The 10514-nt window shown below is 40.1% G+C and overlaps 2 protein-coding genes across 2 annotated transcripts; both read right to left on the bottom strand.

Annotated features, from left to right (window-relative positions):
• Positions 1–2600: 2600 nt before the first annotated feature.
• On the bottom strand, positions 2601–4130 carry LOC101312856 (cytochrome P450 77A3-like). The gene has a single exon (XM_004305435.1). It carries the CDS (start codon positions 4128–4130, stop codon positions 2601–2603), a length of 1530 nt encoding a protein of 509 aa, XP_004305483.1.
• A 4144-nt stretch (positions 4131–8274) lies between these two features.
• Positions 8275–9512, bottom strand: LOC101303244 (mitochondrial inner membrane protease subunit 2-like). Its single transcript, XM_004303200.1, has 4 exons — positions 9161–9512; positions 9013–9085; positions 8752–8917; positions 8275–8478 (listed from the first exon to the last, which is right to left on the bottom strand). The coding sequence occupies exons 1-4, from the start codon at positions 9324–9326 to the stop codon at positions 8374–8376; spliced, it is 510 nt and encodes a 169-aa protein (XP_004303248.1). The 5' UTR covers positions 9327–9512; the 3' UTR covers positions 8275–8373.
• Positions 9513–10514: the final 1002 nt, after the last annotated feature.

Below are 10514 nucleotides of genomic sequence, written 5' to 3' on the forward strand. Positions count from 1 at the left end.
TAAATCGAACAGTTCAACCCGGTTCGGTTTTTTTAGTTTTTTTTTTTTAATACAAATTTCTAGTAATTTTTTTTTTTTTTTTTCAGTTTTCACTTACCTATCGGAAAACCGTCGATTTGGAGAGAGGGCGGACTGGCGGTGGTGGTGGTGGCGGACTGGCGAGAGGGGAGAAGAGGGCGAGGCCGGAGAGGGGAGTCAGGAGGACGGGAACACTTGGAGAAACAGAGAAAGAAAGATGAGGCAACTGGTAGCCTGTCCGAGAGGCCGAGACGCCGGACTGTCGGAGAGGGGGGCGAGAGGCGGAGGCCGGAGAGGAGAAAGATGAAGCAACTGGCAACCTGTCCGAGAGGCCGAGACGCCGGACTACCAGAGAGGAGGGCGACAGGCGGAGGTCGGCGGAAAGGAGGGCGACAAACGGAGGCCGGAGAAGGGTGTCGGTCAGTCGGGAGCACTTGGAGAGGTTGAGAAACAGAGAAAGACGAGGAAGTGAGGAACTAGCAACCTTGTGGTTTTCGGCTGAAGAGTCTTTAGTGATGACTGGGTTTTTTTTTTTTTTTTTTTAAATCAAACCGATGTCGTTGACCGTTGACTTCGGTCCAAACGGTTAAGTTCTGTTTTCACCGGCCTTAAACCGAAAATCGAACCGAAAATATCTGGTTCGGCCCGGTTTTTTTTTTCGATGCGGTTTTTTCGGTTACGGTTTGGTTTTCGATGCCGTTTTTTTCGGTTTTCGGTTTCGAAGTCACACCCCTACTCTTAGATGGCAGGCAAGAGTAACTACCTTAAAAGTTCTCTAAAAACATAAGGAATTAGAAAAGACTAGAAACCAAAAAAGCTGACTAAAACTAAAATTACTAAATGGTGTAGGGAAATAACCTTAAACCATATACAAATGCCTTGAGGTGCCCAATAAGATGCTTGACCCAAGCTCATCAAGCATACTTGACGCAACCATTGAGAGGCCGCCCTTACCTAATTTCGATTTCAGCTCAGCGGTACACTCCACTCATTCATTGCCATAACTGGCTCCACTAATGCTTCGCTGCTCAAACCAGACAATTCAACCACCATCACTGGCGGATCCAGCCTAAGGCTTGACTGGGCTGGAGCCCAGGTCATATTTTGACATATAAATTTCAGAGTATATGTTCACCCATCATAAAAGTTGACATAGCAGGTTTGGTTAAGAAACATTTGTAGGTCCCAACCCACCTCGGTTCGAATCACAGCAATGCAGTTCTAGTTTTCTTTTTAATTTTGCTATCTTATTTTTCTTATTTTTTAAATTATCTCTTCCCTTAATTCTCCTATTGCATTTCTCATTTTCTTTACAATTTTGCATCCCATTTCCTCTTATTTCTTCAAATTTTTCCTTAATTTTCCCAATGCATAATCATCTCTCCTTTTTCTTTTAGTTCTCCCATTGCATTTCTCATTTTCTTTACAATTTTGCATCCATTCCTCTTATTTCTTTAAATATTTTTTTCCCTTTAATTTTCCCAAAGCATAATCATCTCAAATTGGACAATGGGTCTTACTTCTATGCGGTATTGAATTTATTGAGTCTGTAGGGTCTAATTTTTTTTTTTTTTTTAGTTAATCAATTAGATAGTAGTTTTAGATACCTAATGTTCTTTTATTAATTTACAATGGATTTTCATATCACTTCAGTCAACAAAGGAAAAAAAAAAATCAAGCCCTACCCAATTCTTAATCCTAGATCCGTCACTGACCACCACATCAACAATCCAGTATCGAATCACAAATCCCGCATCAAAACCAGTATTCAGAGCAAGGCTCGACGAAATATCGATATCGTCCTCATAAAAACCGGCAACCAAAGCAAAGACATGTGAATCTAGAACCACCATCAAGACAAGCTTTCAGAAACTAAATTAGATCGCACCAATAACAATCACCCGTCCGAGAGCAAAACCATACCGCTTACGAGACCAAAGGCCCACGTCAGACGCCGGGTTGTCGCTGGCCGAGATAGATCTTGAATATATATTTGGAGGTTTGAGACGGCCCGCTAGGGTTTTGACATAAAGGTTTTCAATGAAACGTACGGCGGTTCTAGTAGATGTTGTTGTTGAAGAGGGACATATATTTGGGATCATTGTCTCTCTCTTTATGCTTTTAATGCCTTGTACGTTGTTGGATATGTTTGGTGCAGATTGCGCTAGAAAATTTGAATTGCTCATTCGCATCAATTTTAATGAAAAGGTTTGATTTCTTCATGAAAATAGAAACATCTTCTTCCATTAGTAGCTAGGAATTGAAGACACAATATGAATGCTTCCCCTTGCCCCATTTCCTTACCCAAAGTCACCAAACTACAAATATTATCGCTCAATGGTACGCGAGTAAATTAATTTATATCAGGTTTTGGATGGAAGAACATGCATCATCCAACGACGACACGAACAACAACTAAGAATCATCATAAATAAGGGAAAGCAATAATCATCACAGTACTTGATAGTTAGGTAGCTAGAGAGATTAACCATAACCATAACTAAACTTAGAACATATATATATCATTGTCTAGCTTGCTAATTAACTCAAACGCTTAATTAGCTATGAGCCAAACTAGGTAATTAGTTGACCAGTGACCTAGGCACAATCACAGCCTTGAGAGGGTTCTTCATGACCACAGTGAAAGCAAATGTCTCAGTCGGGTCGGGTGGAGAACCGGGAACCGGGAACCATTTGAAGGCCTGCACCATTCTCGCCAGCAGCAAGTTAATGTGCAACGTCCCCAACGTCCATGCCGGACAAATCCGCCGGCCGGCTCCAAAGGGCACCATCTTCACTCCTTTTGTCCCCGTTATGTCCACGTCAACTCCATCTCCATCCAAGAATCTCTCGGGTCGGAACTCGCCCGGATCCTTCCACATCCCCGGATCCTCCGTCACCCATGCAGTGTAGAACTCCACGCTTGCATCCGCCGGAATAGTGTAGCCACCGAGCTGCGTCTCCTTCACCGCCGCATGAGACAGGAGAAAGTGACTCGGCGGGTGTCGCCGGAAAGTCTCTTTAACCACCGCAGTGAGATAGGTCATTTTTTCCACGTCACTCTCGGTGACCGCCCCATCTTTCCCAACACAGTCGACAATCTCCTTATACAGCTTATCTTGAATCTCCTGGTTCATCACCAAATGCAGCAAAGCCCACTCAGTAGTAGTAGCACTCGTGTCCGTCCCGGCGTTGACGATTTCAGAGACAAGAGTGACGAGCTCTTCCTCTCCCAGCTTACCTCTTCCGGGCACGTCAAGCTCAAACAGCGAGTCGATATACGCAGCACCACTTGGACTCACCATCTCCTCGTTCACAACACCGCCGCCGTCGAGAAAAGCCTTTCGGTTTCTTATGAGCGGAACCAAACACTCCAACTGCTTCTTCCGTAGCTTTACGGCCTCCTTCACCTGCCGACGGAACAGCGGAGTCAGCATCGGCAGGAAGTCTGGGAGCTTCGGTGTGGTGGCCATCATGACATCCTTGAGTATACTCTCAATGACTTTGATTCTCTCTTCGGAGATCTTAGCTCCGAAGCAGAGGCAGATGAGCACGCTGCAGATAGTAAGTCTGCAGTTGCTCATCACCTCCACGGAGCCGTGCTCCGCGGCCTGGGACATGAGGCGCTTCATATGATACCCCAGCGCCCAGTTGCGGATCCAACTACACTGGCGTATCCTGGTAGGGTTTATAAGCTCCGTCACGAAGTTGCGGCGGAGGGTGCGCCAGAGAGGGCCGTACTGAGCGGAGTTGATAGCACACTTTCCGACGCTGAAGATGAGTCGGATGGGAGAATCGGAGGGGCGGCTGGCGAACTCGGCGCTCCGCTGGACGAGGCCTTCGTGGATGAGGTCGGAGCTGGTGATGATGATGAGTGTGCGTTGTCCCATTTGCATGGTGAAGATTGGTCCATACTTTTTACGTAAATCCCGTACTACAAAGATGAAGGGTCGACCCTCGAGGATCACTTGGATTAGGTTTCCCACCACCGGCCAGCCTGGTGGTCCTGGCGGAAGGTTCTTCTTTTGTTCGCCCGCGACGGAACAGTAGCGCCACCATAGCCGGAGAAACACGGCCGCCAGAACAAGGATTAACACGTCCATTAAGTCCATCTTCATTGCACTCAACTGAAAACAAGAGACAGACATATATAGATATATAAGCTAAAGCTCGATGGAGGAATGCATAAGATAGAAGCATGAGAGAGATCGAGATATATAAGGGCTGAAGTTGAAGTTAGGCACATACCTTGATTACACTTCTCAACGGGTCTCTTAGTTCTTGCACTAGTTCACTAGCTAATAAGTAGATGAAGTGAGTTACTAAGTAGATGAGTTGAGTTAAGTTGATGGGTAAGTTATAGTACATGTATTAACTGCAGAGACCAGCATAGCAAATCAGTAAACAACTATGCATTGAAGGTCATTCAATGAGTGCCACATGCTTTCTCTCAGGGGAGACTTGCACCATTCAAGCAGCTTCACGTGGTCCTCTGCCATTGCTGACCTTCACATTCAATTTCTTGCAGATTTTATCTGTTACTTCGTTTTCTTTTGGCTAAGTGCAGAAATAATCTGCATTTCTGCGTTACATGCATCTGGTGAGATCTATTTGAATTTTACATCGCTGCCTTTCATTCTTCTGGTGAGATCTATTTGAATTTTACTTTTTCGTCCAAAGATTTACATCAATGGGTTCCGCATTTACATGTAGGCATCTTACAAACTCGACGGTTTATGATGGTTATATACGAATTAAAGTATAGTTCGAGTAATAATGCTTAAATGTTAGGTTTTGGTCTCTCTCTTTCTCTCAGTGATTAATTAGGGGCTTAGGGCAATGACAACTTCTATTCCATGGTCAGGAGCAAGCATGTTGTTAAATCCTAATTGGTGTTGAGAGTGCGTGTATGCGCGCTGATATAAGAGATCGATGGTGTTCAAAAATATATCGGTTGTCCATCGACTCAGACTTTCCGCCTGATCTGAGAATAACCAGCTGGCCTGCGGAGAATTTTCACTCACCGTTGTTTGCTTAATTACTTAGTCCGACCGACCAGACGCAAGAATTAAGTTGCTATGTAAAAGATAGCCACGTTGAACTAGCAGATGCTGCAGATCCACAAACATGCATGGCACAAGAGGTTATTACCTGAAGTGCAACTGCGACCAAAATACAAAGACATGACTTGCAATAGCTAGCCTGTGTTTTATATCGGACAATATAAGACAATTTACCAATGTCCTACAATATAAATGAAATGCATGTTAGTTAGATCGTGCAACATTACTGTAAACTGTGAGACATAGGTATGAGTATAATGTAGTTTGTTAGATTGTTGCACAATAGATTTGATACATGGATACGCAAAAGTGTAGGTTACTGTAGATAATCCTACAACTGGAAATGGTGCGCGGATCAAATAATGTTTGATCCAATATTGTGATATTACAGTTTCTCATAGAAAGGAATGGTGTGGGAACGTTGGGAATGACATTTAGTATTCAACTACCACCGGCCTAGGCCAGCTCTATACTGCTCGATTCAGGGACGAAGCCAAGAATTTAAAATTTTTTGGGCTAACTTTATCATAAATTTTTTTTGGGTGCATCTATTGTCACCCCACAGACCACTTTGATTACCCCACACGTCGTTGATTTATTGAATGACTAATATACCTTAATATAAAATTACAACAAAAGACAATACGTTGTTACAAATTACAAATTTTTATTTTTTTTAGATAAACACATACTTCATAAACCTTAACCCATATTTTATCATATTCGATCTTTCTATGAAGTCTGAAAAAGACGTACACTAGCATTCAACTCAAGATGAGATGAACTGTTTGTATTTTTTTTTTCTTTGTTGATGTTTCATCTATCTCTTTACTCATTGTTATTTCTCATATCGATTTTGTATGTAAATTTTCACGTCTAGTCGCTGACTTATATATATTCAATTTGTTTTTTTTTTCATTGGCGTTAAAGCTTTTTCCAAGTAGTGTTTACAGACATTATGCATCTTGATATTGACATATACCAATGAATTGTTAAGTTTAAGAGTTTTTTCTTGTTCTTTAATTGAGATTTATACTTTAATGTGATTTTTATTGTTTAGTTTGTGATACCACTTACCCAAATGATATGAATCTTATGGTTTTCTTCAATTTCATTTTGTTTTTGGAGTTCAATGGTTATTGAAAGAGGATGATATTGTGTGTATTGCAAATCGGTGGATAAAGTAAATTAAATTAAAAATTATATAAGTGGGGTAAAAAGAGATCGAATGTAGAGTGAACAAAGTAAATCTGAAATTGAAAAAAATATATTTAGGGTGAAAAAAGAATTTAGGGTGAATAAAACAAAAATGAGAAAAATGTATTTTAGGTATTGTAAATGGGTGAACAAAGTAGACTTACAATTAAAAATATATAAATGAGGTGTGAAGAGAACGTGTGGTGAACAAAATAGTTTGTGGGGTGGTAATAGACGCACCCTTTTTTTTATATTATAAAAGGTATGCAGTGTTTTTTTCTCTTTTCTTCAACAAAAAATTTAAATGTGGTAATGGTAAAAGTATGAACAAAATTTTTTAAAAATATTTTCAAATGATACGAATATAGCATTATACAAATGGTCGACTATAACACGAGTATGATATAATTAAGACATATGTATATAGATCTTTCTCTAATTATATGATAATTATATAAATAATTGTATTTGATTGTAGAAGTTTATCATGACTTTCAATCCATTCAAGTCCGTTAATAACCAATAGTGGGTAGTCAAGAAAATAACTAAATAACATAACAATCCAAAGTAAAGAGGGAAAATTACAATGATAGAAAGTTAGAAACGTTAGTTAAGAGAGGGAGAGAAAAACTGGCTGGGCTATTTACTAATTTTTTTGTATAAAATATAATTTGTACATGTATTAAGTTGATTGGGTAGAAATTTTCCTATGGGCTACAGCCCAGAGAGGTTATCACTAAGATCCGTCTCTGACTCGATCTGATCTTCCTTCAGTAATTGGGTCTCTAGTATTTACGATTTGGGTGTAATTTTCTGGTCTTTACTGTGACTAAAAGATATTGATAGTGCATCCGAAGGGTTTCCTTCATACAAGAAATTAAACTAAACTACGTGTGGTAGGAAAAATTAATAACATGAATATGACTCTGAACCTTGTTATATATGATAATGCATTAATGTATATGTGCAAGAAATTGATCACAAATAGAACACTAGATTATATTTTAACAAGTGAAAATGTCCAAATGAGCTTTATTTGACTGTTACTAATAAGATGCTTGAGAATACATCAGCCACAGCTCAAACTCACTTGTGTGTTGGCCATGAGTTCATCACTCTCCTGCGTTCCTGCTTATTATATAGAGCTGGCTTACAGCAATTTTACATGTCAGAGTTAGTTGCTAAAGACCAGCCTGTCCTGAAATATAGAGCAGATATGAATTAGTGAACCTGCTGGGATAACATGTGATTGAGCATTCACCACCTTATGTTGAAAAAGCTCTTCATTTTGGCTTCCCATATCCGTTGACATAGCAGTATAGGCTGTATGGCACTACAGTGAAAACTAATGAAAGCATGGTGGAAGCACTTCTGAACAGGTCATCAAAGCTCCCACGACGCCAACTGCCCACCAATTTGCGAAAAGAGGTAAGAAAATAGAGTATGGGGTGTTATTTCAGGAGCTATATATTCACAACGGGTGTAGGTTAATCAAGGCAAATGGGATATATAAAAACTTACATGTTTTACAGTCTATGTTTCATTTGCTTGCCCATAAGACCATGAAGATATTAAACCAAACTACATTGAAACAATTTCTCTTAAGCAAGGCAATTTAGAAATTTACTACACTCCGCCACAAGGAACCGGAATCATGTTGAATTAATTCATTAGAAGTTCTGATACGGTTACCAGACTGAATTACACTGAATGAATAGATTGGTGTTAATGCATCATAATAATCCCCTTGCGTTTAACTGATTGAATAATTTGTTTGACAGAAACATGAGTTGGGAATCAATAGCTCAAATAATTTGTTAAGCATCGAAGGTTTATCACAATACACATTTTTAGCGGCTCGATACCTAACAGCTAGATATTGAACCAAAATGAGAACAATGACAAACGGTTGATCATCTTCGACATCTGTGTTTGATTTTATGCCTGATCAACAACTTGCAGTGTGCATTATTTGAATATTGTTGACAAACAACAATGCAAAATCGAGAATGCTGCTATGGCAAAATGGGGAAATAAGATAAATTTTTTCTTCCACAAAAAAATGTATCAGAGGGTAATAGACAACTACAGAGGATCAAGTGTGTCCTGCGGTACTTCTCTCAGTTCTCTGAACCGCACCCATTCTCTGAGGAGGCCACACAATGTGGGTAACCCTTCCTTCAATTAAACCCAGAGGAATCTGCCAAAATTAGCTTGAGTTAGCGAAAGTGACAGAAATATTGAAGAACGTCTCATGTTAGCCACACTTGAAAATTACTGTAACCTGCAATCTGATGCAACACTATTGCAAGCTGCATGCTTTCATCAAGTAGATATAAGTCATAGTAACTTCTCAAAGGAAGGCCAATTACCTAGTCTGAGTGGGTTTTCACTACTCTAGGCAACATAATGGTTGGTAGAACTACTATTTTTCCTTTCTAGAGCACAAAGTATAGCAGACAGGATAACTTACTGTGCCAAATGTTCTTGAATCCATGCTAGAAGATGAATTGTCTCCCTCAACCCAGCAACGTCCCTCAGGAACTATCGGCGGATTGAAGGACTTACGAATTCCAATCCAATCTCCAGGTAAGGCGGTTATCCTCTTAATATGACACTCCTTATGATTACTTGGAGACCTGCAAAATGAACCGAAAAAGGACCAAAGTCCTAGTATATATCTCACCGAAAACAAACAAATGGCAGCCAAGATATGTTGCAAAAGGAGAAATACCGGAAGACTACAATATCACCATGGGAAAACTGGTAATGATTAAGACATAATTTCTCCATCAAAACATAGTCATCTGCAAAACAAGATTGTAATCATGGTAAACAAACAATCATTGCACGAAAAGCAAAATGTTTACGAAGAGACCAACCAGTTGATATGCCCATAAACGTAGTCTTTTGAGGATTGAATGTAGGAAACATAGAGGAACCCCGCACAGGAGCAACACTGGCAACACAATCCGAAACACAGAGACCCACAACCCCGACCGAGAACAACTTGCCGGCTAAACTCCACAAAACCTTCCGAGTACCCATGTCGAGGTTTCTTCACAATGCCCAGATTGAAGCAAAGCTAATAACCAATTAACAAAGTCAGTGTTCGATGTCTCAGAGGCATGTAATCGAACACCTTGTGCGCCTTCAATCAAGGAGAGAGGTAAAGCACCGGTTAGATGAATCTCCAAGGGAAAAGTATTGGAGTAGATGACGGAGAAAAGCCGCTGTGGGCGGTGGGGGTGTTGGAGAATGGAGTTGAAAAGCAAAGAAGCGGCAGGAACGCGAACGCAAACTGTGGAGAATGTTGGGTTTTCAACTATTTTACCCAAAAGTTTTATGGAAAGAAAATTCGGCGCAGAGGACTGAATGGCATAGTTGAAAACTACAATAAAAGATGAGGGCGAAACCGTCATTTCTGGCGATTTTTTTTTTCCCTTATAATACAGGAGATTACAACACCAAACCAAATTTGATTTCCAATATCAAAAAACAAACTCTAACAGTCGAGTTTGGAATTCTATTAATCCATATGTGGCCATCCAAGTTAGTGTCATTCATGAGCAATGATGTCCACTAGCCTCGACACATTCTAGAAGCAAATAGAAGAGAACGATCTTGCAATGTCTGCCGATGAGGTTTTCAATTTCGATTGTAATTTACTTTTTCTGATAAAGAAGAAATAAATAACAAAGCTAGAATCCAAAGCTCCTCCAAGGGAAAGACAGTTTGGCAAGGACTGAAATTTTTTCACCAGCGAGTAGCTTTATAGGGCTTATTTGTGTGTATCGCAACGAACCATGCATTTTTCCAAGCAGTAGAACTTTGAGCTAGTTGATTGATGTGAAAAGAGATACCGACAGTAAAACTGCATCCCCATAAAACTTGTTTTAAGTTCAATATGAAACAAAGTACAGGTCTCCCAACATTACAAGTTCTTTTCATTAGCATAAGATCCGCATACGGAAATTTAAACATGCAACACAGCTTCAAAGAAACATGGTCATGCCTTCCACTAGCACAGTTGCACTTAACAATCATCTAAGCTCCAAATTCCATGGTCCGCTATGTGCTGTTGCCTAAGAAATAAGAAACCACACAAATTGAGAACAAAAATAACAAAGGTGTGTGTGTGTACAGCAAATAGGGTCACTCAAAGCGGTAAAAAAAAAAAAGGATAAAAGAAATCACATAAAAATCATCTTCCATAATGGAGACAGACAAAAGCGG

Source organism: Fragaria vesca, linkage group LG6, assembly GCF_000184155.1.
Source record: "Fragaria vesca subsp. vesca linkage group LG6, FraVesHawaii_1.0, whole genome shotgun sequence".
Taxonomy (NCBI): domain Eukaryota; kingdom Viridiplantae; phylum Streptophyta; class Magnoliopsida; order Rosales; family Rosaceae; genus Fragaria; species Fragaria vesca.

What these genes read in the sequence shown, in the direction of transcription:
- LOC101303244 (XM_004303200.1), bottom strand. Translation starts at nt 9,326, where the DNA reads ATGGGTACTCGGAAGGTTTTGTGGAGTTTAGCCGGCAAGTTGTTCTCG. An exon ending in GTTTATGGGCATATCAACTG is followed by an intron (nt 9,086 to 9,160) that starts GTTGGTCTCTTC and finishes CTTGTTTTGCAG; the next exon opens with ATGACTATGTTTTGATGGAG. An exon ending in ATTCAAGAACATTTGGCACA is followed by an intron (nt 8,479 to 8,751) that starts GTAAGTTATCCT and finishes TAATTTTGGCAG; the next exon opens with ATTCCTCTGGGTTTAATTGA.
- LOC101312856 (XM_004305435.1), bottom strand. Translation starts at nt 4,130, where the DNA reads ATGGACTTAATGGACGTGTTAATCCTTGTTCTGGCGGCCGTGTTTCTC.